This window comes from Chelon labrosus (genome assembly GCF_963514085.1).
Source record: "Chelon labrosus genome assembly, chromosome: 2".
Classification (NCBI taxonomy): domain Eukaryota; kingdom Metazoa; phylum Chordata; class Actinopteri; order Mugiliformes; family Mugilidae; genus Chelon; species Chelon labrosus.
In genome coordinates this window covers 15079145-15107138 of record NC_140338.1, presented here as the reverse complement: position 1 = coordinate 15107138, position 27994 = coordinate 15079145, and the positions used below count along the sequence as shown (strand labels likewise).

Sequence of the window (27994 nt, the reverse complement as noted above, 5' to 3'; positions counted from 1 at the left end):
TTCTCTCCCACCACTTGGTTAGACTTACTCCCAAAGAATGAGAGCAAGGGAGCTGCCAGCCCGAAGAGCCCGACTGGAAAAGGTGGGAAGACTGGGAAGGCTGCGAAGAGTCGTATTCCTCGAGCAGCCACATCCCGAGCTGAGAGGATATGGCCCGGAGGAGTCATTCCCTACGTCATAGCAGGAAACTTCACCGGTAAGCAAATCCGCTGGACCGCTGCCCGTACCGCTCAGCAGTCGACGTGTGATTGTGTAAAAGTGGGATGTAAAATGTGTGTGTTTCAGGTAGTCAGAGGGCCATGTTCAAGCAGGCCATGCGTCACTGGGAGAAACAGACGTGCGTAACTTTCATCGAGAAGACAGACGAAGAAAGCTACATAGTCTTCACCTACAGACCATGCGGGTGAGTGTGGAAGATTTCTTTGCGTCTCTGTGATTGTGTGTGTACCTAGAGTTCACTCGTGACCTTGTCACGGCGAGAGACGATATGGTCACTCAACAATGGCTGCGCTTTCCTTCCTGTCCTGCTCCTGTTTCCCCATCCCACCAATCACACTGCTCGGCTTAAGTGTTTGTATGTTCGAGCAGTTTTTTGTTCATACTCTGCAGAAGTGCATTGTTCTGTCGAGTGGCAGCACGGTGGGGTCAGAGTGTGTTTGTACAGTGGTGACACTTCACTGACTCTTTGTTGTAAGTCGTGATGTTTTAGTGGCCAAGACATTATTGTGCGGACGGTGAAAGAGTAGGATATCCAGCTACGTCTATGAATCTGCAGCGTTGGTGCTGAAGTGATGTGTTGATCAAAGAAAGTGAAACAGTGATGATTCTTGTTCGATAAATGGTCAGTGCTTATTTTTCTCCCCAGCCGTTGACTTTATATAAACAACATCACCCATTATTGAATTTAAAAGCAGTTTTGAAGCTCAGTGTGGGTGGCCCTGGCCGTCGTCATCTTAGCAGTACGTGACTCCACCTAATTAATTCAGACTAATTCAAAAATGGGTGAAGCAACCTGTCAGGGCACCAATCAGTCACTCAAAGCAGCGACGCCCTTAAGTTTGTCTGTCTTTAAGCTTTAATACAAAAGCCCAGACAATTGTGACAAATGGGGACTCTAGTTATAGAGACCAAACTGAGGCCTACGGGGACTAACTAACTTTTGGAGCCTGCCTCAAGTGGCCACTGGAGGGACTACAGGTCCTTTTTCTGTTTTATAGATACGCACATTCATTTTTAAGTGCACAAAATTTGTGATTTTGAAGATGTTACTTTGGACTTTGGGAACTAATAAATCTATTGAGTTATCAGTTTTTTTTATCACCCATTTTACAAGTCAATATAGCAAATATACTGACTGGATGATTCTCTCTCTCATCTGGTGAATGTGTGCTGTTAAAATAATGTAGCAACAAACTTTATGTCCAAGATCCAGTGTTCGGTATGTCCTTGTTCAGATCCTGACTAGATAATAACATGGTTGAATATCAAACCTCATGATGAATATCTGTTGCCGTGCTTTCTACTAAACAAGTTACGCAGTATGAGTTCACATGAATGGTTCAGAAATGTATTTGATTTTTAAATGTAAATCCCAGCAGCCCTTTAGGTGAGCTAGAGCTCTGCATGTTAACAGATGATGCTAGCTGTCTTGAGTTCCGTGATAGGCTGACTTCATCAGAGATTAGACACGGTAAGCTGATGTATAAATATCCTGCAGTGTGGATGTGCAGTGCCTGTGAACAAAAGAGACAGGGAAGGAGGCAACGAAGGAAGAGAGGCTTGTGTTAAATACAAATACCTGCGGTTAATTTGCGGCACCTGCATGCATGTGTGTATAAAGTTACTTATCCTGGCACTGCAAATGCTGAAAGAAAAGACTCTATCTACTCCAGTGACTCCTGATCCTTACCATGCAATCAGCTCACTGGATAACTTTAATCAGATTTGTTAGCCTGGCACGGATGTCTCTGCTAACCAGAAAAGGAGAATGAATGTGTGTGTGTGTGTGTGTGTGTGTGTGAGCAGCGATATGTGAATTCTCACAGCTTAATCACGTTGAGTTATGAAACTGCAGCGTTATCGGAGTGTTGTATGTAAATAAATCCTGCCTCTTTTCCTCTGCTGGATGTAGTACGGGGCAGGAAATCCTGAAAGACGTTGTGTGTTTTTTCGTGTGCGAGCGTGCTCATTGTTAATTGAACACAACACTGCTAAAGCCTTCTTCCACTGCCAAACGTGTAGTAAACATCGCCTATCTCCCTGCTATCATCTTCCTACTAATCCTTACTAGGTGTTGTTCCTATGTGGGTCGCCGCGGCAACGGGCCCCAGGCCATCTCCATCGGAAAGAACTGCGACAAGTTCGGCATTGTGGTGCACGAACTGGGCCACGTCATCGGCTTCTGGCACGAGCACACGCGGCCCGACCGTGACGATCACGTGACCATCATCCGGGATAACATCCAACCAGGTGAGTCGCCAGAATAGCACCTGGTGTCCCTGTTAGAGTCATTCAGGTCGTCGCTAGCCAGAGACAAGTAACGACATTAGCGGGCAGCGTGGGTACGTTTTCCAAAATTCACGCTCGTGTCTGGCTCTGAGCGGGTGTGAATGAGCCTTTTAATGACTGTGAAGTCACCCAGACCGCCGCCACCGCTGTCTGTCAGGTCTCCACAAACACACTCCTCTGCACCACAATGCAACCTGACAGGTGTTAAATCAAATTACACAGCAGGGCATCAGACCCGGACTATATATAGAAACATATCAGAGCTTTCAGCAGCTCTGCTCTATTTTGACCTCAAGTATTTTGATGTTTCTGTTGCGAGTTTATCATTTTAAAACACGCTCCGTGATTCTCTTGTGTTTGTGTGCAACTAAAGGTTTACACTCTCGATTGTTGATGTGTGAAAAACTCTTAAATGTTACTCTATCAGTCTTTTTTAAAAATGTGCTTCCCAGGCCAAGAGTATAACTTCCTCAAGATGGAGCCCGGGGAGGTGAACTCTCTTGGGGAGCCGTATGATTTTGATAGCATCATGCACTACGCCAGGAACACCTTCTCACGGTAAGAAGCCCACGGCATCTTGTTGTTTGATATTTATCAAATTTACAACTTCTCAATCTGCCAAGAGTAATTTTTCTCAACTTTAAACTCTGCTTTGCAGCTCATGTAAGGAAAAAGTGTCCCTGATGGATTTATTGGTGTTTCTCTGTGTTGAAATTTTGGTTTTAGCGTGTTTACGTGGGAGCGGTTATTGAGCCATTTTTGACCAGCTTTCATCACCCAAATAAAGACTTCGGAGCAACATTTTGAAATTATAACTATACGATAGTTCACCATTCTGTTTTTTTGTAAGCAAATATTTTCAACATCTTGATCGAAACAACAAGCAGTGCTGTATAAATGAGCAGGTATAACTGGCAAGAGACTGTTTGTTTTGGCTCTTCTTCCCACAGTAGACGTGCCAAATTATGGGTGACAACATTTTTAGACTTGACAGATGTGTAATTACCGCTCAGAGGCGTGCGACACCTGAATACAGGAAAAAAATACAGATGCTGACCTCACGTCTCACTCGGGACAAATGTTTTTCTAGCTGCATCAATGGACTTTTAGACCTGTGGCGCCTCATGTTAAACACTTACCGTACATGTTTTATGTTTTACTTGTTTTTAGTTTAGCAACCTGAAGAAAATGAGCGAGCTGAATTGTGTAGGAATCCACAAACATCAGAGGACAGTCTGTTTCATTCCTGAACACGTTCTGACTTTTGATGACTTTTTCCATCTGTAGCAGGATTGAACTGTCAGAAACAGGATGTGATCATGTGAGGAAGTACAAGTGGCAGAATGTTTTTTAGAATTAAGCCATAAATACTTTTTCAACAATCAGCTCCAACTCCACATGTAAGAGAACACACAAAACTTGTGGGATGTTCACAAGTGTGCTGAGATTGTTGGCCATTCTTGTCATATTCATTACTGTCTTTATTGCTCCCCTGAAGCGGGATGTTCCTCGACACCATCCTCCCGTCCAGAGATGAAAACGGGGTCCGGCCTGCGATCGGCCAGCGGACCAGACTCAGTAAAGGAGACATTGCACAGGCAAGGAAGCTGTATAGATGTCCAGGTACTGATATATTTACTATAAGATTGTAATGCATATGTGTGTGTGTGCGCGAGTTGGTGGGTGTGTGTTTGTTCTGTCGTCATACCCCTGAAACATAAGATGACCTCTGTTTATCTGCTCGCATCTTTGCCGTATAATTGGCCCGCCCCTCCGCTCCCCGAGGCACAGAGGTAAAGTTGAGTAATTTGTTTTTCCGCGTGATGATTCCCTCTGTGCTTTGCTGGGTCTCAAACACATCACACACACACACACAGTCTCTTCCAGTCAGCTTTTGCGCACACCCGTGTTGTTCTGGCGTTCCTCTGGTCCCTAGGGTGAGAGGTTCTGACGTGAACGGGATCTGCTCTGACTGGGCTGTTCTGCAACATCGCAGAAGGTTTATGATCGCAAATGCTGCCGTTGGTTTTTGGCTCACACACACTCACACACACACACACTCATAGTTAAATGCCCAAGACCCGTCACACTGTTGGTCAAGATAGACGCGTGATGTGGTGAACACGAGGCAAGATGAAATAGTTTATGTGAGTTTTGTCTTATTAAATTCACCAAAATAATATTTCCATACCACAATATATGTGATCATTTTATCCTTCTTTATCCGTTTGATACTGGAAAGAGGAAGATTGTGTTAAGTGTGTCCCAGCTGGAAACAGATCCATCTTCAACCTTATAAGGTCATATGTGAGTGATACCATATTCACTGACAGATGAACACAGCCCCAGGGCATTGTGGAGGGAAAACAGCATGCATGATGGGATAGGAGGGGCACATTTGGCTAACGTCCTTTTCGAGAGGGAGCGACAGCGTTAAACTCCAAATACTGTGTGATCATTTTCCATTAACACTCGTCAGCTGCGTTTGTTTTGTCTTTGCTGAGATGAATTAAGAGCCATCCACTCTTGTAAATGATTCAGCTACTGGGGAATGTTTAATTCCACTAAATCATGACGGGACTTCGTGACTGAGGTCCGACCTCACATGGATGCCGAACACAAATGCGCGTACTGTAGCCTCCTACATGAGAAACTGGAAGAAGCCAGTTGTTTGCGAGGGTAATTTTAATTCCCTCGCTGGTCTGTAAATTAGAAATAGGTGCCTAACGGTTTCCATATGGAGAGATCAGATAATATAGACATAAACTTTGGCACAAAATCAGAGAGTGTGTGAGGCTGTGATGTCTTTATTTTTGGTGCACTGCAGTAAAAGGCTGAATCCTGTGCAGATTGAGAGTTAAAATAATAATAGCTATGAGTGCCATGTGTTCATAATGTACCAATAATAAGTCATCAGTGCACAGCTGAAAGGATTATACTCAACAGCGGGACCTACCGCAAAAATGTAACTCCATCTGTGTGTGTTGCAGCATGCGGGGAGACGCTCCAAGAGTCAACGGGCAACTTCTCATCCCCTGGTTACCCCAACGGATACCCCTCATACACACACTGTGTCTGGAGAATATCCGTTACACCCGGAGAAAAGGTGCACACACACACACGCGCATTGCAGCAGTGAATGCATAGCCAATAAAAATAAGATACCGCTGACTGAATGATTGTATATTGATCGTTTTAACACACCCTTCCTCTGCTGTGCCATCCTTTTTTTTTAAACCCTTTTTTTGCTCCTCCAGATTGTTCTTAACTTCACCACCATGGATCTGTATAAAAGCAGCCTGTGCTGGTACGACTACATTGAGGTTCGGGACGGATACTGGAGGAAAGCGCCGCTCCTCGGTAAGATCAAAAGACACAAGAGGAGGACTGACTATCTTATCAATTCAGCAGACTGACCACTGTTACTGCCAGCCTATTTCTTAATAAAGTATTTCAACGTTTTTAATAACGTGGCTGCACACTATTCAGACTATTTCGGTGGATTCTAACATATGTAAGATGAACATGTAGGAAACGTCTCTCTATCAGTGAGTTTTCATTTAAAAATGGCTTTTTAATTGTTCTTGACAGACTGTCAGCGTGAACAGACACAATAAGCTGCATGGACACAAATACTAACGCTAGAAATCTGGTGAAGGCTTATAAGACTTTGTTTTTTGAATTGTACATCTCTTGAAATTTATTGGTGCGACAGTTTAGTTCACTCTTCTCCTCGCGATGCTTGCAAGGTAAACAGCAGAATTATAACACATGGTTTATAGCGTTTTTTTACATACAGTTTGTGCAGTTTGTGTGTATTTCCGTGGTCCTTGCAAAGTGTTGCCAGATGACTTTGCTTTGCGTTGCAACACAATTTGAACTTTTTTGCCATCGGCAGTATTGAAATGAATGTTCAGATTTATTTGGCTCATGGCTGAACACAGACTGTCTACATTAACTAGTTATGTCACATTTACAGTGTAACAAAGTTGTACACAGCTATGTCACATCACTCATCAAAAACTGTTTTCCTCCGACAATGTTTAAACACCACGACTGAATGGGTTTGGTTTTGTGTGCATGTCTTTTTTTTACAGGCAGGTTTTGTGGAGACAAAGTTCCAGACGTCTTGATTTCAACTGATAGCCGAATGTGGATCGAGTTCCGCAGCAGCAGCAACTGGGTGGGGAAAGGCTTTGCTGCCATTTACGAAGGTAACGCCAATCAGTCTATCAAATTAGATCACCAACTTTTACAAATCCACAGATTGTAAACTCTCTAAGTTGTGAAATACGCCAGGCAGCCTCCAACTTTCATGACCTTGCGACTTTTCAGAGACGTTTCCTTGTGTCTTTCATTATTTATAGCGTACAGAGAATGTGTTTCAGGTGTCTTTGGTCAGTGCGGCTGACACAAATTCATCCTGTTCCTCTCTCTCTCTTTCTTTCTCACTCTCTCTCTCTCTCTCTCTCTCTCTCTCCGATCTTTTGCAGCCATCTGTGGAGGGGAAATCACCAAGGACTCAGGCCAGATTCAGTCTCCCAATTATCCTGACGACTACAGACCTTCCAAAGAGTGTGTGTGGAGGATCGCGGTGTCAGAGGGATACAATGTCGGGCTCAGCTTCCAGGCTTTTGAGGTAACGCACCACCACTGTGTGTGTGTGTCTCTGCCAGCCCTCTGTGTGTGTGTGTGCTTAGGAATGTCTGGGTCAGATTTCACGCTCGTATAGCTGCTAGGAAGTTAATAAAGGTGGTGGTGCATGTATCTTTGTATGTGTGTGTGTGTGTACAGATACACACAGCGGGCAGGTGAGGATTAGTTTCGTAGTTGGAACTCTGTAAAAATGTCAGTTTGCTAAACGCCTCAATCTGGCTTCATACATGTGGGGTCATGGGTCACCTTTCCAGGTAATAATGTTAAAGCATGGAGGGCTTCAGAGGGCTTTACCCTTGTTAATGTTTTTGTAGTTTTAGAAATCCTTTCATTTTTGTGAAAATGCTCCTATGCAGATATAACCTGCGATTTTTTACTTCTGCACCTGATACCACATCGAAACATTTCCTTTTTCTTGTGACCGCTGTGATTTTAAGGCTGGTAGGTGGTGGCAGTAGGTAGCAGTAAGCTGAGAAAGCAGGCAGCTGTAGGTGCAGGTCACCTGGCTTTTTGGCTCAGAGAAGGTTTCCTGGTGTGCTGGTTGTCGGACATAATTTCTTAATTGAACATTCCCCCTTAGCCTAATCCTGCCTGAAAGACTTGTTAAGTACTCATATCGGTGCCCAAAGTAGGTAAGTATTTTGGAATTGGCAGCTGAGTGCATTCCTCTTTATTTCTGCTGTAAGGTCGGGGATTTTACCATGGCGGTGTACGGAGATTGACCTGGTTTTGGAGCCAGCCTCGAGTTTTTTGGACTTCATTTTTGGCATTCTTTAGACCCAGAGGTTGCAGCTTGGTGAACAGTTTTATCCTGAGAAACCCCACAGTTGCACCGAGGAAAATCTCCCTTTAACAAGAAGAATCCTCCAGTAGATATAGACTCGGGGTGGGCTGACATCTGCCTTGACCTGCTGGGGTGAGATTAGAGCAAAAAGAGGAGAGTTCAAGTATTTGGATGCCTGATGCAGAAAGACAGTTGGTGCTACATATTATACAAAATGTCACTGAATAGAGACGGTTGATAGTGACGCTGATGTAAAATGTTGAAGTTGATATTCACAGCTGTTGTTTTTGTTTGTGTGTTCTCAGATCGAGAGGCATGACAGCTGTGCCTACGACTACCTGGAGGTCCGGGACGGCCCACTCGAAACGAGCCCTCTGATCGGTCGATTCTGCGGCTACGACAAACCTGAGGACGTGCACTCTACCTCGCACACGCTGTGGATGAAGTTCGTCTCAGACGGGACGGTGAACAAAGCCGGATTTGCTGCTAACTTTTTCAAAGGTGTGTGAGTGTGACATAGTGATTTTTTTTTGATTTTTTTTGCTAAAGCATTAGTAACATAATGTGACGTGTGTGTTTTCCAGAGGAAGATGAGTGTGCCAAACCAGACAATGGTGGATGTGAGCAGAGGTGTGTAAACACTCTTGGCAGCTTCAACTGTGCCTGTGACCCGGGATATGAGTTAGCCCCTGACAAGAAGAGCTGTGAAGGTAACAGTGTGTGTGTGTGCTGCATTAACGTTTGTATCTGCATTCTTGTGTGTGCCGCGTTGTGTTTGTGTAGGATGTGAGTCGAAATCATTAAAAAAAACAACAACATCCGAAACTGCCTCCATCAACAGGAAAAAACATCTTTCTGACACAAAGCCGCATTCCTCGTTGTCCCAGTGCCACGCATGCCATGAAGGTCCTTTAATCCCACAAAATAGATTAACTACCCGTAATGACCCACATACTGAAGCAAATGAACAAACCACTTCTGTGGCAGAAAGAGAGATAGAGAGAGAGAGAGAGAGAGAGAGAGAGAGAAAGCCAAGGTAGACAAATATCCAAATTGTGGGTTTACACTTAATACACTTGATTATTCAGTGCAGAGCTGCTGTTACATTAAATCCCCAGTGATTTAATTTGTGGGAAAACAAAGTATAAAGTCTCTATATATCAGTACACCTCAAAGGGAGAAATCCCATGAGTAAGAGAAGCTGTGCAAGGTTGATAATAAATACCGATTTAAATACCGCTGGTATGAGTCTTAAATTCAGTTTTGGCCCGGTAACAATGAGCCTAGTTTTCATAAGAGGCTCAGGAGCTGCACTTCCCCTTAAAATCCGTCGTTGCACTGACTACACATTTAATACAATTTGTATGTCTCTGTTAAGCACTTTGTTCCGTTGATTTAAAAAAGTACTATAGAAATCATTTATAAATAATATTGATATTATTGTTATTATGTCCTTTTTTCTGAATCTGGTGTCGCTAGGATAAATATTTCAGCAGGGATCAGAAGAATTAAAGGCTTTTCACAATCCATGCTTAACTTCCTTACATCTGAAAAATCACACTGAGTCCCTCATCAATACGTCATTTCTGTTGACCCTTAAGTTCAACGGGAAATTGAACCAATAGTAAAATGTAAAAATGCCAAAATATGCATCTGTGCGTTTTTCAGCGGCGTGTGGCGGCCTCCTGTCCAAGCTGAACGGGACCATCAGCACTCCTGGCTGGCCTAAGGAATATCCACCCAACAAGAACTGTGTGTGGCAGGTGGTCGCTCCCAACCAGTACCGCATCTCCATGCAGTTTGAGGCCTTCGAGCTGGAGGGCAACGAGGTGAGCGATTTTGCTTAGCACGTTCAAAAAGCCACCTTGCGGACGTGTGTTTCAAGAGCCTTATTTGCGCGTCCAGGTGTGTAAATACGACTACGTCGAGGTGAGGAGTGGCCTCTCGTCCGACTCTAAGCTGCATGGTAAATACTGCGGCACCGAAGTCCCAGAGGTCATCACCTCTCAATACAACAACATGAGGATTGAGTTCAAGTCGGACAACACCGTTTCCAAGAAGGGCTTCAAGGCTCACTTCTTCTCAGGTAAGACACGTGTGGCTGTTTGTTTTGATAGAGGAGGGGGAGGAGGGAGTGGTGTGTTTTGATTGGAACAGCCAGAGTGTATAGATCGACATGAGAGGAGTGGATTATAGTGCAGGGGTGGTTTGTGGTTTTAAATGCTCCGTACCGCGAGAATCCACTGAAACTGCCAGAAACTCATTCTTAATGTGTTTATACTAATTAGACACGTTTTAGTCACTCTAAACATGGGATACGCATATGGGAGACATTAAATCCCACCCAGTGCTTTGGTAGTCTCTCAGATACATCCGTAGGATATTGTATTAGACCTTTATAAATATATAAAGGGCTAAAGTTTGTCATTTGTAGACCATATTACCAGACCAAAACATTTTGATTCCACACTTTTTTAGTTGTCATAGTCCCGACTTTTGAATAAATTGAGAACTAAAAGTAAAATGTCGCTGGAACCACCGTGTACCTCTGATATTAAAGTCACTGACCTCCACACTTTGAGCGCTGAGCACTGACTCAAGATTTAAATTAAGGACTTCATTTAAGATCTGCAACAATGCAGGCTTGCAGGAACAGACAAAGAAGTGGCCTTACGTTGCTCTAAAACACTCTCAAAACAGATGTCTAATGTTGTGGTTGCTTTTATGGTGTAGTGTGTGTGTAGCTATTTGTGTCTCCCTGTCATGCCGTGTCTCCTGAGCCTCCAACCGCCGCCCCGGCCTCCCGCACCCACCCTCCGCTCTGCCCTCTCTCCCTCAGACAGACTGGCACTGTGTCAGCAGCGTATGTTTGTGTTTGAGTCATGCCAGGACATAAAGCGCGGCCGCTCTCCGACTCGGGGCCGCGTCAACAGCAGGCCGGCAACCTCGTCGAAGGTCAGAGGTAAAATGACCTCACCATCGGGATCTCTGATTGGCTCTGGTCCAACGTGTGAGACGTGGGAATGGATGGATCCTGTTTTAATGACGTGGATCGTTGTTTAATCCATTCTCCTCCACAGGGAAAGGTGCTGTGGCCCAGTTTCTTACTAAACACTAAAAGCACTCAGTTTCATATCAGATAATTCATTTGAACAATACAGCATGATATCATTCTACAAACGTTTATTGTTCAAACATAATCAACTCAGGCCGTAATTGCACAACTCCAAAGATAAGTTTGTGTTTAACACCGTTTTGCCGCATGTCGAGCATATTTTACTGTTCAACGTGTAACCACACCTACATTTTTTCATAATATATATTTGTGTTTAAAAGTATTCTTAATAGTAACTTGTGGCAGCAATCCCTTTTAATAACTGTGAACATTTTTATATATGTAATTATTCTTAACTCAGCTGTAGAGTTTTTTACGCTTTTTGGCTCGAGTGCTCTCTTAAAACACTTCCTACCAACTTTTTGCAAACCTGTTTTGTTTACATCCATGTTTACTAAGAGGCAACGTCTACTCTGCCTTGTGCCAGTACGCTAATATGAGGCCTATAGATGAGTAAAATATTGTATTACTTGTATTATTTGCAGGAATATATAGCCATCTTGTTGTATGCGTCATCACACTATTATCAGAACTCAAAAACACAGTACACCAACAGTAGCGTTTGTTTTGTCTCCTATTCAGTGCGAAACGAATAAGAAACTGGGACACAGCCACGATTTCCCACTAAAAATACAACAAATATCCCCACTTGCTGTTGCAGGGATGAATTTGTTGGATGTTAACATCTCATAATAACAGTTTCAGGAAGCTTTCCTGAATAACAGATCCAGATTGCTCTTTTCTTTAACGTTTACTCTGGAGTAACTAAAAGAAAAACAGTTAAAGTTATGATTCAGCTACTTCCTGCTTCAGAGTAAGTTAAGCTGTCATCTGGATAAGCTTATCAAAATTTAGGAACCCGCAGAACACTTGGGACACACAGTTAAATCTCAAAGCACCGCTGTGGGTGAATTACTAAAATAAAGATAATGTGTGAGTATCTGGGGGTGTGCTAGAAGTTGCTGTGTGTCCCAACTATTGTCAGATGCTTCCAGTGATAGCTTTTGGTTGGCGAAAAGCCAGCAGCTTTAGGGAGGTCCCTGCAGCCTCCCACATACTACTAATCCATGTGAGTGCGTGCGTGCATGTGCAAGCGTGTGGACATTTTGTGCTTGACCTGAAGACGGCCACAATGAACACTGTGTAGCATCGGCCGCAAAGCTTCTTAGCCCGTGATAGGGTGAGACTGAGCCCACAATAGCACCGTAATACCACATCAGACACAGATAAACACACACACACACAGAAAGAGAGAGAGGAGGATTTGGAGGTTTCATTAAAAGCAGATCTAGTTTAATTCACGCGCTCTTGTGTTGAGGTGAGACTCAGCGTCTGTGTCTAATCTCACATCTTTTACCGGGAATCTGTTTCTCACTCGCAGCGCTCTGCTCTGTCTCCCACACCCTCTCTGTACATCCTCTGTCTTCCTGTGCGGTCATCTGGCCGTCCCAACCTCTCCGGCCTCTACGACACCATCTCTGTTGTCTACATGGCTGCGCCCCACACACACAGCAAATCCTCCCTGCTCCTTCCACCACCAGCGCCCCGTGATCCGCTCTGTTGCCCCGGCATTTGGCCTCGCTAAAGGGCTTTTGTCATCACCCAGCAATTCTGAGGCGATGCCAAGTGGCTTAAAGTAGTCGCAAATTAGAGGATAAGGGGGAGAAATGATTTAGAAGTGAGATAACACCTTGATTGTTTTGGTCTGTTCTGTTTTTGTTTCGAGTGTACAGCAGTTTAAACATTTAAACCAATTAGCCCGCTGCTAAAATAATCTTTACCCACATTCCTAAAATCTAGTGCACACCTCTCACAAAATGTCAAAGATACCAAACGCATCACTTTGAGTTTTGAAGAAATGTGTGTAAAACGATAAAACAGACCTGTGGAATAGTTCAGTTTTACAGACTTATGCAACCAAATGATTGACACAGTCTTTTAATGATACTGTCAAAACAGTTTGTTAAACAAATTGTGACTCAAAACTACTTTCTTGACTCTTAGCTTAGCTTAGCATAACAACTTGAAGCAGGTTGAAACGGCACTTGGCATTGACAAAACTCGAGTGAATCTGGTATTCTTTTTGACTTCTTTGAGTGCTCTTAAAATTGAATAAAGTTAAGTTTACATTTCCTACCAACTTCAATCATTTTGCAAACCTAGTTTGTTTACATCCATGTATACCTCATAGCAGCCACCTCCTTCTCTGCTTTGTGCCCGTATGCCAATTTGAGAAAATATGGTCCTGTAACTTGCTGGAATATGTAGCCAAATGAGCCCATTGAGAGAAAAAAGAAGAGAAACAAGCCTTAAATGTTAAATAAAAATACACCGATCAGGCATAACATTATGACCTTGCCTAATGTTGTGTAGGTCTCCCTTGTGCCTCCAAAACAGTTGTGGCTCATCGGAGAATGGAAATCAGGATGTTGTTAGTGGGATCTAGTGAATTTGGAGGCCAGGTCAACATCTTGTGCTGTTTGTCATGTTTTTTGAGTTGTTCATAAACTGTTTTTGTGTGTGTGCATCCTGCTGGGGATGGCTGCTGCCATCAAGGAGTGTCATTGCTATGGTGTGGGGGTGCCTAGTCTGGTCTAGGTGGGTGGTACATGTCTAAGTAACATCCACATGAATGCCAGGTCCAAATGTTTCCCAGCAGAACGTTGCATTGTCACAAGATGGTCAATGATAATTACTTCTTCTGCTGTTTTATAGACAGCCTAGGCTAGGCTAGCGGTTTGACTTTGGTTCCAGTCTACAATTAATTAAGCTGGCTATCTGCAGGTCGTACCTACATATTTGACATAGAGACGTGACAATAAAGTGTCTCTCAAGCATACTCCAAAACTCATCAGTAAAATGTTATAACGATTTGATTATCATGCCAATGCGGCGGAGCATTATAAAAAAAGTTGGGTTTTTTCAGACTTGTGGCTCAAAGGATCCCAGTGTATAAAGGCAGACTGAATGTTTTGTCAGATAGGATTTCTATTCTAGTTGACGCATGAGACAGACACAGCAGCGGTGGTTTGAGTCACAGCTGATCTGAAAAAACAGCTGTTGTGGTCAGAGAAGTTTCAGAGCTAAGGGCTGAGTGTGACCACGTAGCAGCCGTGAACCCGACCCACAAAGCTCTGGCCTCACACAGACTAACAAACCTTAGACCATTTGAAGTGGTCTTACTGTTTGTTGGGTGTTATTCTTCCCAGTGTCTAACAATACAAAGCTTTGTCATTATTTTAATATGTTTAACTCTCTGTTCCTGTAACCTCACTTAAAGAAATCTTCAGATGTTACTATAAGCTGGGCAGCAGACAGTGTTGAAAGCTGGGATGGCTCTAGTTTTTTGACCATCCAGTTGGGCTTTAACTCTCTGCCTTATGATAAAATCTCAGCTTCTAAATAATGTTGAGCATGTTAATCTTTTTACCACTTTTGTTTTTAACACTTTTGTCACATTCCCTAACTTGTCTGACCCAGTTTGTTTTTCCTCCTCGTGTCCACTTCCCCCTTCCCCCCACTTTTACCCCCTCTTGACGTTTCCACATGAGTGATGCGGTGTTGCATGTGTGTCTCTTCACCAGACAAAGATGAGTGCAGCAAGGACAACGGCGGCTGCCAGCACGAGTGCATCAACACAGTGGGCTCGTACGTTTGTCAGTGTCGCCATGGCTTTGTACTGCATGAGAACAAACATGACTGTAAGGAAGGTGGGTTCCACGTACATTCACATCGGCACACACACTGGCATAAAAACACCGGAGTGCACCAGCATGGCGCCGCGCACCCACACAAGCATGCGCTCGTTCATAAAAATGGTCATCGTCCATCGTACGGCCCACACTCTGTCTACCCACATCCACATGACGACAGACTGGCCCTCCACATTTAAGTAGTTTTATATATATATATATATATATATATATATATAGGTGTTTTGTTTTTTTACATACACTTGTAATCTGTAGACTTGAACATGTGTTTTTGACTTGAAAGCTGTGAAACTTGGCTCACTGAAGCTTTGACCTGGTAATTCACTGGAACAACATGTAGAAGCACAGGAGAAAACCCAATAAAACCGTCAGGCAGGTTTATTAACCTTGAATAATGAATTATACTAACTATTTTCATTTTTAGGCCTGTGTAATAGAATATCAGGCTGTCACTGTGTGATTTTAAAGCTCAGCATTTTGATATGTTGACTTCAGATTTGCTTATGAAGACTTCACTTTACTTCACTCTTTTGTACCTATTTTGTTTTTTTTGTTTTTTTTTACCGTTTTTCTTTCTTGTGTACACTGAGCACAGAAGAACTGCAGGTCTGTTTCCCCATATGTTGAGTATTTATTGTGCACAGAAAGCCTAAAAATAAATCATACCTCCTTTTTTTTACTTTCCCTAAAGGACATCATTAGGCTGGCTGAAAACAATACTGGTTGCAGCTCATTATAGATCTCGACTTGAGACTTACTCTAAAGACCTTAGACCTTAGGCAGAAATATTAAACCGCAGGAAAAAAATACGGCTCGCTCCCAAGTCCCTTCGAGCACAGGAACTTCACTTCAGACACTATCGCCCCGATCGTAATTGTGATGTTATCAGGTGACAATATATGAATTACCGACCTGCATTCTTTGCAAACTTGGCGGCCCGCAAAGCCCATTAAGGCTCTTGCTAGTGAGAAGTAGCCGTCTTCCTATTTTTTGAGTTCCTTTGCAGTGTAGGCCGATGCTGTAATGGCACATTTTTTCTGCATAATTAACCCCAATTCTGCCACGCATGCACGTCTGCATTTGCAGAATGGTCAGTAGGAAGACTTGGTCGCAAGGTAGATTTTTCTAATGCCTGAAAACAGACCAAGGAGAAAGTGCAGATTTCTATCTCCCTCTCGCACGGCTTAAAATATAATAATCAAGTTTTTCCCAGTGACGCTAAAAAAAAGTATGTCCTCCTCCAGCTTTACGATTTTAGGTATTCTGGGTAGTTTGAAGTGCTTGTCCCATAGGAATAGATTTGTTTTCAGTGACTTGTGACTTGACTTGGACACGAATTGAGCTGAAAAACCTGAAGACAGCTCTGTTTTCGAGTCGCTATGACTTTAGACTTCCTGTACTTGAGACTCTACCTGGAGTGGTCTCAAATGATTGTGCTTGCCTGAAAGGTACGAAGATGCAAAACAGGCCTCGTATGCTCAGATTAATAACAGTGGAAATACTGTGTAAAATTCTTACATTATAAATCATAGCTTCAGTGGTTGGGACTTGACATGTCTTGAATATGCCTAAAAATGACTCGAGACTTGACCTAAACTTGTCCCAAAAGATTAACTGAAGCTGCGTGTTGGCTTTGATTTCTGTTTGTGTGAGAGAAACAAACAGACAGAGAGCGGAAGACGTCTCACTTTGTCGGGAAACTTTATTTATTAAAAGTGACATATTACACTCTTTGAAGTTGAACTTTTGAACACGTACACACACACACACCGCCGGTACTCGCATGCGCACCTCACCGAAGGCTCCCTGTGCCGCTCATAAAAAGACTCATGTTTCAAACATCTGGGAGCTTGAAAGCTTTGCATGTAGCGCTGCCTTCCTGTGTGTACGTGTGTGTGTTTATATGTGCATTAGGCCAGTTTGACCCAGTAGCCTTCGCAGAGTCATGCAAATCCATATTCCCGTCACACAAGCCCCCCCGTGTCCGTGTGGGGTTATGTACATACACGGGACATGTGTGTGTGGGAGTTACAACATGTGGAGGTGGACATTTGGAGAGCAGGACATGTGATGTCTCCTGTCTGAGGTGTGTAACGCTGTTAGACACTAAATGGAAAAGATGGTTTGCTTTTGCTGCCATGTCCGACAACACGACTGTGAAACCAAACTGTTGCCAGAGCTTAAATTTGTATAAATTAAACCGGCTTTCTGTAACAATTGTGTGTGTGTGTGGCATATGACATCTGTATTTCATACCTTGCCTCCCTTACATCTATACATGTTCTTGTAAAAACCATCCATTTCATTCATTTCATCCTGTACATGGGTTTGGTTTGTGTGAGAAATAAAAGCTGTCTTCACCGAACACATCTTGTCTTGTGCATGCCTCCTGCCTCCATCACCTTCATAAAGCCGCGACGTCCGTCAGACTCGCACCACACGCAGATGCCATGTGTGACTTAGAGGGCTCGCTGTAGGAATCTAACTGAGGCAAATGCTCCAGGAAGAGATGCTAGACAGCGTTAGCAGGGTGCAGTGTTAGCCAGCAGTTAGAGTTAGTCACTTGTTCACTGGTGGCAGCTACAGCGTGCAGGAGATGATGTGTTTCAGTGCATTTCAAGGTCTATTTATGCGGTAGACGCTCCAAACCGTTTTGTGGGATGAATCCTAAAAAATGAATTGGTGCAAATAACAGAGCAGCTAACTGCTGAGTAGGTCTGCCATAATCTAATAACGAAGAATAAGTCATTAAAGTTATTTTTCCCATTGTTTGTTGGTTTGAAGAAGAGGAGCGGGTTAGACCGCACACACGCCATTTAGTCAGGAATGAAACTGCAGCATAAACCACTGAATTTATTTAAAATTAGCCAGCTGGAAATGATCCATCCCAGATGAATGTAGTGTGGTTTGGAGAATAACTTTAATCAGATGTTTCCAGTGATAATTGTCTGTATGAATAGCTAAGAGCATGTTTTCTGTATACCAGCTGAATTTAAAGGCAGGCAGCATTCAAGTTTCCTATAAAATACAGAACAATGACAGAGAAATCCTTTTAAATAAATAATGCACAAGTTGTTTCTCCACAAGTGCAGCTACAGTGACGTACGTCTTATCATGTTATTGTTTTTGTGTTAAGATGTTGTCAGTGTTGGCACGGTATTCTAGCTACAGTCTGTGAAGTGCAAAGCATGCGTGCGGCCTTCATGTGAAATCCACACTGAACTTGTGACCAGGATGTGTTTCTTTGAAATCTTCTCTCTCTCTCGTTTGGTTCTCTCGTTTCTCTCCTTCCTGTTCCCTTTCCATTTCCTCCGACCTTTTTCCTGTGCAGCCATGATTTTAACTTCCTCCGTGTGTGTGTGTGTGTCTCTCTGTGTGTGTGTGTGTGTGTGTCTGTTTAGCCGAGTGTGAGCACAAGATCCACAGCCCCAGCGGGACCCTGAGCAGCCCTAACTGGCCGGACAAGTATCCCAGCCGTAAGGAGTGCACCTGGGACATCACCGCCACGCCGGGGCACAGAGTCAAGATTGTAAGTGCATCACGTGAAGCAGGCTACACATGTTTATCTGTGTCTCTGCCTCCCTCCATCCCTCCCTCCCTCCCTCCCTCCTTCGTGGCCATACACCGTTCTGTGTGTAGAAGCCTCGGGCTGTTCTCCCCTCTTCTTGCTCGATGATCTCCCTTTTCATGTTCCACTTATGAATCCCAAGTGTGAGTTAGGGAGGGACTGCACGTTCATATAGCCGGGCTAACTGCAAGCGTGTGCTCATGCGTTAGTTAGACGCCTTGGGCAGCGGCCATCTGTGTCCTTGTGTCTTTCTGCATATATCTATGTGTGCGTTTATCCTGCATGCACACACACACACACACGTGCAGTGTCGTCTCCATATTCTCTATTTCGTTGCACTTGTGTGCATTCACACATTAACTTAGATATTATATTACTTCACACAGTCAGAACTGAGGGACACTAACATTTTGGTTTTGCAGTTGTTGAGTTGAGATGCGTCTTGTGCTTTGTGGATTGAAGGTTGAAAGAGCTGTAACTCAGATCTGCATGGTTATATGTGCTGCGTAGACACCCAGAAAAAGGAGGGACGAATAAGTGACAGTGAATTAGCTTTGATGCAAAGGAAGATTCTCCTGCCTCAGGTGTGTTCACGTGTTCAGTCGTGTCGAGCGGTCTCAACACAACCACACACTAACAGTTAAAAGATTATTTTCAATAGTAACTGCATTTTGCAATTGCAGTTTATTTACTAATTAATAATTATGTCTATTAAATATCAGAACATCGGGAAAATCACAGTCCTCAAACTTTTTCCGTGTAAGATTCAGTCCGAAGGATTTAGGGAGATCTGTTGTCCGATATTTAGTGCAGCATTCACAAAGACGTTTCCGTGAGCGTGTAATCCCCTGTGAGTTGTTGTGCTTTCATTCATATAAACTCTTCATATCTACGTAGGGAGCAGGTTTTATTTTCACAGATCTTCACCACCATGTTTCTACGGTAGCCCATAGGCGACCATTATAGGTTCTCCTACCACTAAGAGAATGTGGTCGTATCACAGACCTCCTCTGAAAGTGGCCTGAGTAGTTAGATCACAAATACATCTTTGGTGTTTGAGATGTGTACACACCTGCAAGGCTCTCTGTGGTGACAGCCTCTCCCAATCAAGAGTACCAGCATCACACATCATGGGCTGTAATTGCATGCTCAATTTGTGCGCAGGATGGCTGGCCAAAAAATAACATATTTTTAAACATAGCCATGATTGGCCTGATCTTGAGTATGTTGTACCTGGACGTGTGTTGATGCCAGGTCTGAACAGAGCCCAGTTATGATGGCATTTAAGCTTTAAAAAATGACTAAATTGTAATTCATTCTTTAATTTTCTATAACTGCTTGTCCGCTGGGTGGGGGGGCTGGAGCCTATCCCAGCTGTCATTTGGTGAGAGGTGGGGTACTCCCTGGACAGGTCACCAGTCGATCGCAGGGCTGACACAGAGAGACAGACAACCATTCACACTCACACCTACGGCCAATTTAGAATCACCAATGAACCTAACAACCTAACACTGTCTTTGGACAGTGGGAGGAAGCTGGAGTACCTGGAGAGAACCCACGCAGACACAGGGAGAACATGCAGACTTACTGATTTGTTAAAATACCATTGGAAACAACAGCTTTGTCAGCTGACGAACAGATTTCAGCTCTTAAAAAGCAAGTACATCACAAGTGTAGAGCTCAGATCGGTCCTCACTTAGATACAAGTGCAAGTACAGTCACACTCACATGCTCACATTCATACAGTGTGCTTTGGATAATCCTCCTAAAGTCCACCTCTTATTTCCGTGCAAATAGTGTCACACACACAAACAGTGTGCACACAGACACTGACACACACACACACACACACACACTCACAGTACGGCCTGTGGTCCCAATATTAGGATTTGGCTCCCCACCTTGCTTCCACTCTGCCACATGCTGAGCTCGCTGCATGATTTCTAAACTGTCATCAACGGTCATTTAGTTCACGATAATCTCTTATTAAAGCTTATGCAACCGGAAACACATTACATCACCAGCCATGATAACATAGGTACAGATTTTTGCCCTGGTTCATCCAAAAATTTGGAGATAGTTTTTTGTTTTTTTGTCCCCGTGTTGCTTTCTGTTACTTACACTTAATATATCTATGCAGAGCTGTATCTTTGTGAGGACCAGTTTGAGCTTTAGAGGACATATCTGGACCATAAGCGTTTGATTTGACTTGGTTTTAGGGCTCAGGATCAGGCGTTTAGCTAAATAAAGGTTAGGGTGAGCGGCTCAGGATTATCAGTGAGAGTCCTCATAAACATAGGAGCACAAACGCGTGTGAGAGCTGAGAAGGTCCGCTCTCTTTGTCCACAGTAATGACATCAGAGTGGGATGAATTTAATACCAGAAACGTGAATACGGACGTTAAGGTCGTACTGTTTTTTCTCTCTCCGTTTGACACACACATGCTTCTCTGAGAAGTAGTAAACACCAGCGTTGGAAACATCTGGAAGCCATCACGACCCGAGAATCAAACACTTCCCCGCTCTGCAACGACATCCTCACATCACAGCCCACCCTCAAGTCCCGTCTGCCTTCTTCTGTTGCTGGTTGGTAACAGAAATAGTGCTGATGGTGTGATGGAGACAGAGTCGGAGAGGGGGTTTGACTGAGTGGGAGAGAGGCCTTCAAGGTGCTATGACTCAGTTCACAGTGACTTGATTAGATTATGAATCGTGACACTGTGTGCATGCGTGTCGGGGTCTAAGCTATGCGGCTGTAAAGACGGAGGGGGTCTAAAAAACATAGCATGAAACCACGTCTACTTTCAGTCAGTATGAGGGCCACGCAGTGTCCCTTAGAGTAAACCGTGGAATGTAAGGTGATTTATTCTTGCACATTTATATCCACATGAGAAGTAACAGGAACAAAACAAGACAAACTTTGCTTAGAGTGTCTGCCAAGACGGGACAGCGTCAAGAAAATTATTGCTTAAGACGTCCAAAAACACACTTATTTAAGAGGTTCTTGTTTGATCTTCCGCTGTCTGCTCACGGACCTCTCTGCCCCCGCCTCCGCAGGCCTTCAATGAGTTTGAGATCGAGCAGCATCAGGAATGTGCTTATGACCACCTGGAGGCCTTCGACGGAGACAGCGACACGGCGGCCATCTTGGGGCGACTGTGTGGCAGTAAAACCCCGGAGCCCCTCGTCTCTACTGGCAACAAGATGTACCTCCGCTTCATCTCCGACGCCTCGGTGCAAAGGAAGGGTTTCCAAGCTGCACACTCCACAGGTGTGTGAGAGCATATTTCAACGTCTATATTCTTAATTATTTAAAGTCAACTCGTGCAGCACTTTTACTAGCTTTTACTGTATGTCGGTGAAGAGCATCACTCAGAGAGACCAACTCAGAGTTGCTGAGTCTGAGTAGTTTTTAGGGGTAATATCTCCCTCTAGTGGTTTGTATCTGCGCATACATCCTTCAAGAAACTACTGTAGTTCAGTAACTGTGACAAAATGCCTTATTTATTTTTTAATTTTTTAATTTAACAACACTTCTTCCATCGCCTGTGTTTCTTTAGAGTGCGGAGGTCGCCTCAAAGCTGACGCTCGTCAGAAGAACCTCTACTCTCACTCCCAGTTTGGAGACAACAATTACCCGGGTCACACTGACTGCGAGTGGCTGCTGATGGCAGAGCAGGGCTACGGCATCGAGCTCAGCTTCATAACGTTCGAGGTGGAGGAGGAGGCCGACTGCGGGTATGACTACATCGAGCTGTACAACGGATATGACGCCAACTCACACCGACTGGGACGCTTCTGCGGTTCAGGGGTAAGCCTTTACAGTTGCAGGTTTTTTTTTTTAAAGGCGTTACAAAGTGGTATACACTGTCCCAGACAGCTGTTAATTTCCATTTATTCATTTATTTACCCTTTTGTTCTGGGAATGTTTTTATAGTAAAGATGCAGACAGGAAACATGGAAGTATGACAATCGGCAACATTGATCTGAGGTTGTTGGGACTTTATAGTTTTCCTCTAAACTACCAGAATACACAGAGATTTGATGGTCACTGTGATGAACTGTGGAAGAGGCAAGAGTCTACTCACTGATTTACACACAGAAATGAATTCAAATCTATTTCTTGTATTCTCAAAGAAACAGGTTGGTAGGATTTAAAGACGGCATAGAGTCTACTCATTGTCTCTGATACCGTAGTGATGAAGGTTTATATCTTGATTTATCATGTCATTACTCTAACATGTGCCAACGAGCAGTAGAAACACAAAATACTGACGTTAATATCCGATGATTTGTTCCAAAGAACCGTCACCTAAATTCAACCAGTCAGATAAATGAACCGCTTCACATACTGCAGGAGGAGAGGATGCACAGCAGTCTTTGAAAACAAGCAAACGTTGAGTGTAGCTAATGATATAGTTAGCACGCTGGAAGACAAATGTTGACAATGCGCAAATAAAAGTCACTCTGTGGTGAGACGCCTAAAACCGTCCCTCGGCAGTGTGCTCCTCCAGCTCACCTGGTTCACCGTGCTCGCCATGGCCATGTTTAGTTCCGGGTTTAGTGACCTTTGCTGCATGTTGACCCCTGTCTCTTGTCCCATTACTTCCCGTCTGTTTTCATTATCAACTATCATAAAAAAAAGGCACAAATGTCAAAAAGCCTCTGCTGAGATACAGTACAGGCGCGTGGCTTTGTAACCTGGCAAGATATATTTTCATGTGATTTTTCGTTTTTCTCACAAATTATGCAAGAATTCATCTGGGATCAGTGGATATCGTTAGTTTTGCATGTATTTGATTTGTTACAGGCCATCTTGTGGGGGGTATGAAAATCAGAACCAAATTTCCTGGAAATTCATTCAGTCGTTGTTGAGACATTTAACTCAAACGGCCCAAACCACAAATGAAAACCTGATGGTTATACAAGTGGAAAATTCAAGGGATCTGACCCAAAAACTCAAAAACACACTTTGCCCTGTGATGTTAAGTGCTACGGTAAATGGGCTAAAACATGCCACAGCACTGATACGATCCTTTGAATGCCTGAGGAGCTGCTTCATGCGTCTCTCTCTGTCTTCCCTTTCTCAGCCCAGGGAGGGGATTTACTCGCCAGGGGACACTATGTTGATTCGTTTCCACAGCGATGACACAATCAGCAAGAAGGGCTTCCACATCCGCTACACGAGCACCAAGTTCCAGGAGAGCCTCCACACCAGGAAATAACCTCAGACCTCTGACCTCTGTGCAGCCCCGCCACTGTTACCCTGACCTTCACCATGGCAATGAGAAAAGTACAGCTCATCCCCTCTTCTCGGACCGCCCGCGGACAGACGTGGACGCTCGCCAGCCGCCGGAGGAAGACGGTTCTCCTGTGAATATTTGTCTCCCTCTGTGGCTGCACGCCGGTCATCGCACTCTGAGACGAGACGGGGGGGGGAGAAAAAAAAACACAACGACATACAAACAAATGTGGGGAATTGTTCTGGGGGTTTGTGCGGCGCCGCATTGAGTCGCCAACGTTCAAGTGCACAAGGAGGGCTGCGGGAGATTCATATCAGTTTACGGAGACAGTCATGGTTGCACAAAAGACTAAAAGCACCCACACCCACTAGATTCATACTCAGAACTTCAAACTGTGGATGCTAAAAAATCCAGAAAGGGAGCGTGGAGTCTTTTCCTGACTCCTTGATCCTTGTGACTTACTGTGATCAGACGGCTGCTTTTCTTTTACCCACAGTAACTCAAAAGAAACTGCTGACAAGACAGTTTTATTGCCTTTGATGCCTGGGATCTGGACTCTTGTTTCCCAGCTCAGAACGGCTGCAGATTATTTTATTTCATGTCTTTGTATTATAAAAACCCATTGTGTTTACCGTGTGCGTGTGTGTGTGAGCCGAGTGTGGAGACAAAGAACAAAAGGCTGAAGTCCGTCCTTCGCCCCTTTTTCGCTTAAAGCTTATGCAGACAACGGAGGGAAAATAAACAAACAAAAAAAAACCGGAGACTTTCCTATCGATCTGTGACGTTAATGTTAAGCCTTGCGTTATGTTGTGAGTGTTTCTGAGTTTGTACCATCCTGTAACACAAAAAAAAATCAACTTTCATGGATGTTTCCTCTCCTCCAGAGTTTCCTTTTTTTTTTTTTCAGTGGATAAAAGAAGGGAATATTTTTCACAGGCGTCTGTTGTGAAGTGAGGGATTGAAGGAGAGATTCCCATGGTGCTAAAATTAAAAAAAAAATGTAAAAAAAAATACACTGAATGACTGAATGAAGGTTTTCAAATGGAGACTGCGTCAACAGCACTAGTCCTGTGGAACTACAATCTTGCCTTAGAACCAAATGTATGCTATCGGAGGTCGCTCCTTTGCTCTCGCACAGGTGTCTTTGTGTCAGCCGAGTGTTTTTGAGGTTTTTTGGCAGCATATTTGATTTGAATGGTGTTATTGTGAAAAAAAACAAAACATGGGAAGTGTAGTCCGTTTGTGAGATAGAGCGTCTACAGCGCATGTGTGTCTTTTTTTTTTTTTTGTAGCTGCTCTCAGAGAGACACATGCTTAACCGTCCACAAAAAACACACCTCATGTTTTATTGCATTTTTTTTTTTTTTTTTGACCATCGCCGTTCTTTTCTGTGCATTTGTAAAATTGAAACAGAAAAGAGGGGGGAGAGAGCTACAACGCTGAAGGACTATCAGCTGCATAAAAGTTGTTTCCGTGTTAAATGAAAATGTGTATGTACGTGTGTGTCGTAGGCGGTTATAGAAAAACACTGTATGTGCGCGCGTGTCTGTCAGTCGTGTGTGTTTAAGTTGAATCATTCATCGCTGTACGTGCCAAGCTCCAGGTGACCCTGACCCACTGTAGTCTTTGTTTTTATCATCCCGCCTCTGTGTAATTCAGAGACTCTGACAAGACGTCCTCGCATCAGTCATTAAAATACACACAGGTTCAAACTACACGTGTGTTTTCATGTGTCGTTGTGCAGTTTCTTTGTACTAGTTCAGATGAAACCTCTTCAAGTGCCAGTTATCAATCCATAAACTTTTCTTTTGTGGTAATTTTCACAGTGAAACAGTTTTTGTTTCAGTCAGATTTTTCAGTCTTTTATTACTAGTGTCTCTCCGTCACTTATCCTCTTCCTGAATGCTTTCATTTCTGTGTTAAAAGACAGATGTTATGACTGAATAAAATATATTTAAATTCCCACTTAAATTATGCATTTAAAAGCTTAAAAGGAGAAAAAACAACATCAATAACTGCAGCTTTCTGTTTAATAATCACTGAATAATGAATCATTGATGTTTAAAGTGGAACTGACTGCACAAAAATAATTATAAAAATACTTTTTATTTGTGCTGAGTTTGCCTTATGTCAATGTCCAGCAGTTTGTCTTGTTACCTTTAAGACATATTCCCTGTGGTTTTGGTTTAACCCGTTGATATAAAGAATTAAGGACTTTACGTTAAAAGAAATAAAAGGTCTTGACCTTTTGACAAAAGTACATCACAACATAGTTTGAAAACCTATTTTCACACCTAATGCTTTCACGCTTTTTGTGTGTCCGTGTCATATTCCTTCTCATTATTTTGAGTTTCCAGTTTCAGACACTTTATTTGAACATGGCTATTTGTGATTTACGTCTCAGTGCAGGACCAGGAGCATTGATTGGACAGCAACATGAATCCTCCCACGGAAGGACGACCACATAACTGGCATCAGATCTTATATTTCTGCTTGGTCACTATTATTATTGTTATTATTATTATTTTAAATATATCAGTCTATTATTTAATTACAAGTAAATGCAGAAACACAGTCCTAATCCAGTGACAAACACAGACTCCACCAAGAATGTTTTTCTACTGTGAGCCCAGTGAAAATCACCTCAGAAAGAAGTTTTACATTTCAGACCTTTGTGCCATCTGCGAGCATTTTTCGCCCATTTCATGCAGGACAGGCCACCTACCTTTAAGGCACAAGTTTGATGAGCTACAGTTGCACAGGTGGCAATTAACGAAGTACAAATACTGTACTCAAGTAGATTTTTCAGGTATCTGTACTTTACTTGAGTATTTATTTTTCTGATGACTTTTTACGTTTACTCCTACATTTGTACTTTCTACTCCTTACATTGGAAAAACAGGCTCGTTGCTTTTTTAACCTCCACGGATGACAAGACGTGAAAGACGTGATGTGATAGGACGTGACTAGAGCAAGACCTTGCCCATCTATGGTCTTATTTGAGAGAACTGGTTGATGTTGTCGGCTCCAACAATAATTCATGGTGAATGTGTTGTGTCTTGTGCCAACCTAAACTCCACGCGCTTCTGGCGTTCAAGAATTCTCTGTCTAATCCAGTGGTTCTCAATTATTTTCTGTCTAATCTACTGGTCTAATCTGAAGAAGAATTCAGGTATGGTGTGGTTTATGTTGTCATCATGCACAACTTCCTAAATTTACCAGTATTGCACGATATCACAAGTGGTTTCTGCTGTCATCATCAGCTTTTTAAGGATTTTTTTTTTTTTTTTTTCATAGTATATAGCTAACGCCAGCTAGCTCTCAGTTTAAAAAACAACAACCCACTGACCCTTAATTTATTATTAAAAATTAGATGCTCATGCAGGGAATCTGGTCAGGTCAGTCTAGATTATTCTCATAAAACTTTTTTTCATTTTGCAAAATTATCAACGGATGAATTGTTTCATTAATGGGAAAATAATTTTTACTTTTTACTTAAGTACATTTCAGAGCCTGTACTTTCTTTCACTTGAGTAAAGGAGTTGGATCAGTACTTTTACATTTACCAGAGTATTTTTTTTTACACAAGTATCCGTTCTTTTACTTAAGTACAGAATGTGAATACTTTTGCCACCTCTGTCCAGTTGTCACTCATCTTGGTGCAACAGCAAACAGCTGCGTTGTCACCGTCATAGCTGCAGACAACCACTAGAGGGCGCCCAGTCTGAGCTTTTCAAAGGTCAGTGCTCTGAAATGGAGCTTCAAATCCCCCCCTCCCTCCAGGAGAAGGAGAACAGGAGCTTCTCTCAGTCGAATACTGAGTGAACAAATGTAAAATATTTAAAGACAATACATTGTTGTGAATTATATTGTGAGAACAAAGCTTCTGGTGGTAGTTGGTAGAGGGAACTCTTGTGATTTGAAACTATACACTGAAGGACTGGGTCATCTTGACATGGTGGTTTCTAAATGCTGCTAGGGCTGCAGTTGGTGAGTTTGTCTCCACCTACAGTTCATGCATCAACGTGTGTGTGTGTGTGTGTACATTTGGTTTAAGGGTCAGTTTGCACACACTGAAAAGCAAAAATCCCTCAGCGACCTTATTCCCTATCCTACACAATAAAATAAAATTTTACTAGGTGGTGCTTAAAATGACATTTACAAAAAGCCAACCTATTGCATCCCTGTACAGGTGCAGATTAACGTATGATTTCTTTTTTATTTGACCAATAATTGTTGAAACTAACACAAGGCTTGTCTTTATAGACATGCAGTTCTCCTGCTTCTCCTACAGACTTCTACACTTGAAGTGCACCCACAGTGAGCACGATTGTCTTTCTTACTAAATTGTGAAAGACTGCAACTGCTCTAGTCATTCTGCATAATTTTCCTTTTTTTGGCAGAGAAA

The 27994-nt window shown here is 43.1% G+C and overlaps 1 protein-coding gene across 1 annotated transcript in view; it reads left to right on the top strand.

Annotated features, from left to right (window-relative positions):
* tll1 (tolloid-like 1) overlaps nt 1-25301 on the top strand; it is a 44773-nt gene extending 19472 nt beyond the window's left edge. Inside the window, exons 4-21 of the mRNA XM_084573213.1 lie at nt 23-196; nt 286-403; nt 2291-2469; nt 2961-3066; nt 4007-4131; nt 5499-5614; nt 5766-5868; nt 6606-6722; nt 7002-7147; nt 8254-8449; nt 8533-8658; nt 9617-9777; nt 9854-10034; nt 14648-14773; nt 18178-18305; nt 21401-21614; nt 21904-22154; nt 23434-25301. Of these exons, the coding sequence (XP_084429339.1) occupies nt 23-196; nt 286-403; nt 2291-2469; nt 2961-3066; nt 4007-4131; nt 5499-5614; nt 5766-5868; nt 6606-6722; nt 7002-7147; nt 8254-8449; nt 8533-8658; nt 9617-9777; nt 9854-10034; nt 14648-14773; nt 18178-18305; nt 21401-21614; nt 21904-22154; nt 23434-23568 (2702 nt within the window). The 3' untranslated portion in view covers nt 23569-25301. The remainder of the gene's footprint in view (nt 1-22; nt 197-285; nt 404-2290; nt 2470-2960; nt 3067-4006; nt 4132-5498; nt 5615-5765; nt 5869-6605; nt 6723-7001; nt 7148-8253; nt 8450-8532; nt 8659-9616; nt 9778-9853; nt 10035-14647; nt 14774-18177; nt 18306-21400; nt 21615-21903; nt 22155-23433) is intronic.
* Nucleotides 25302-27994: the final 2693 nt, after the last annotated feature.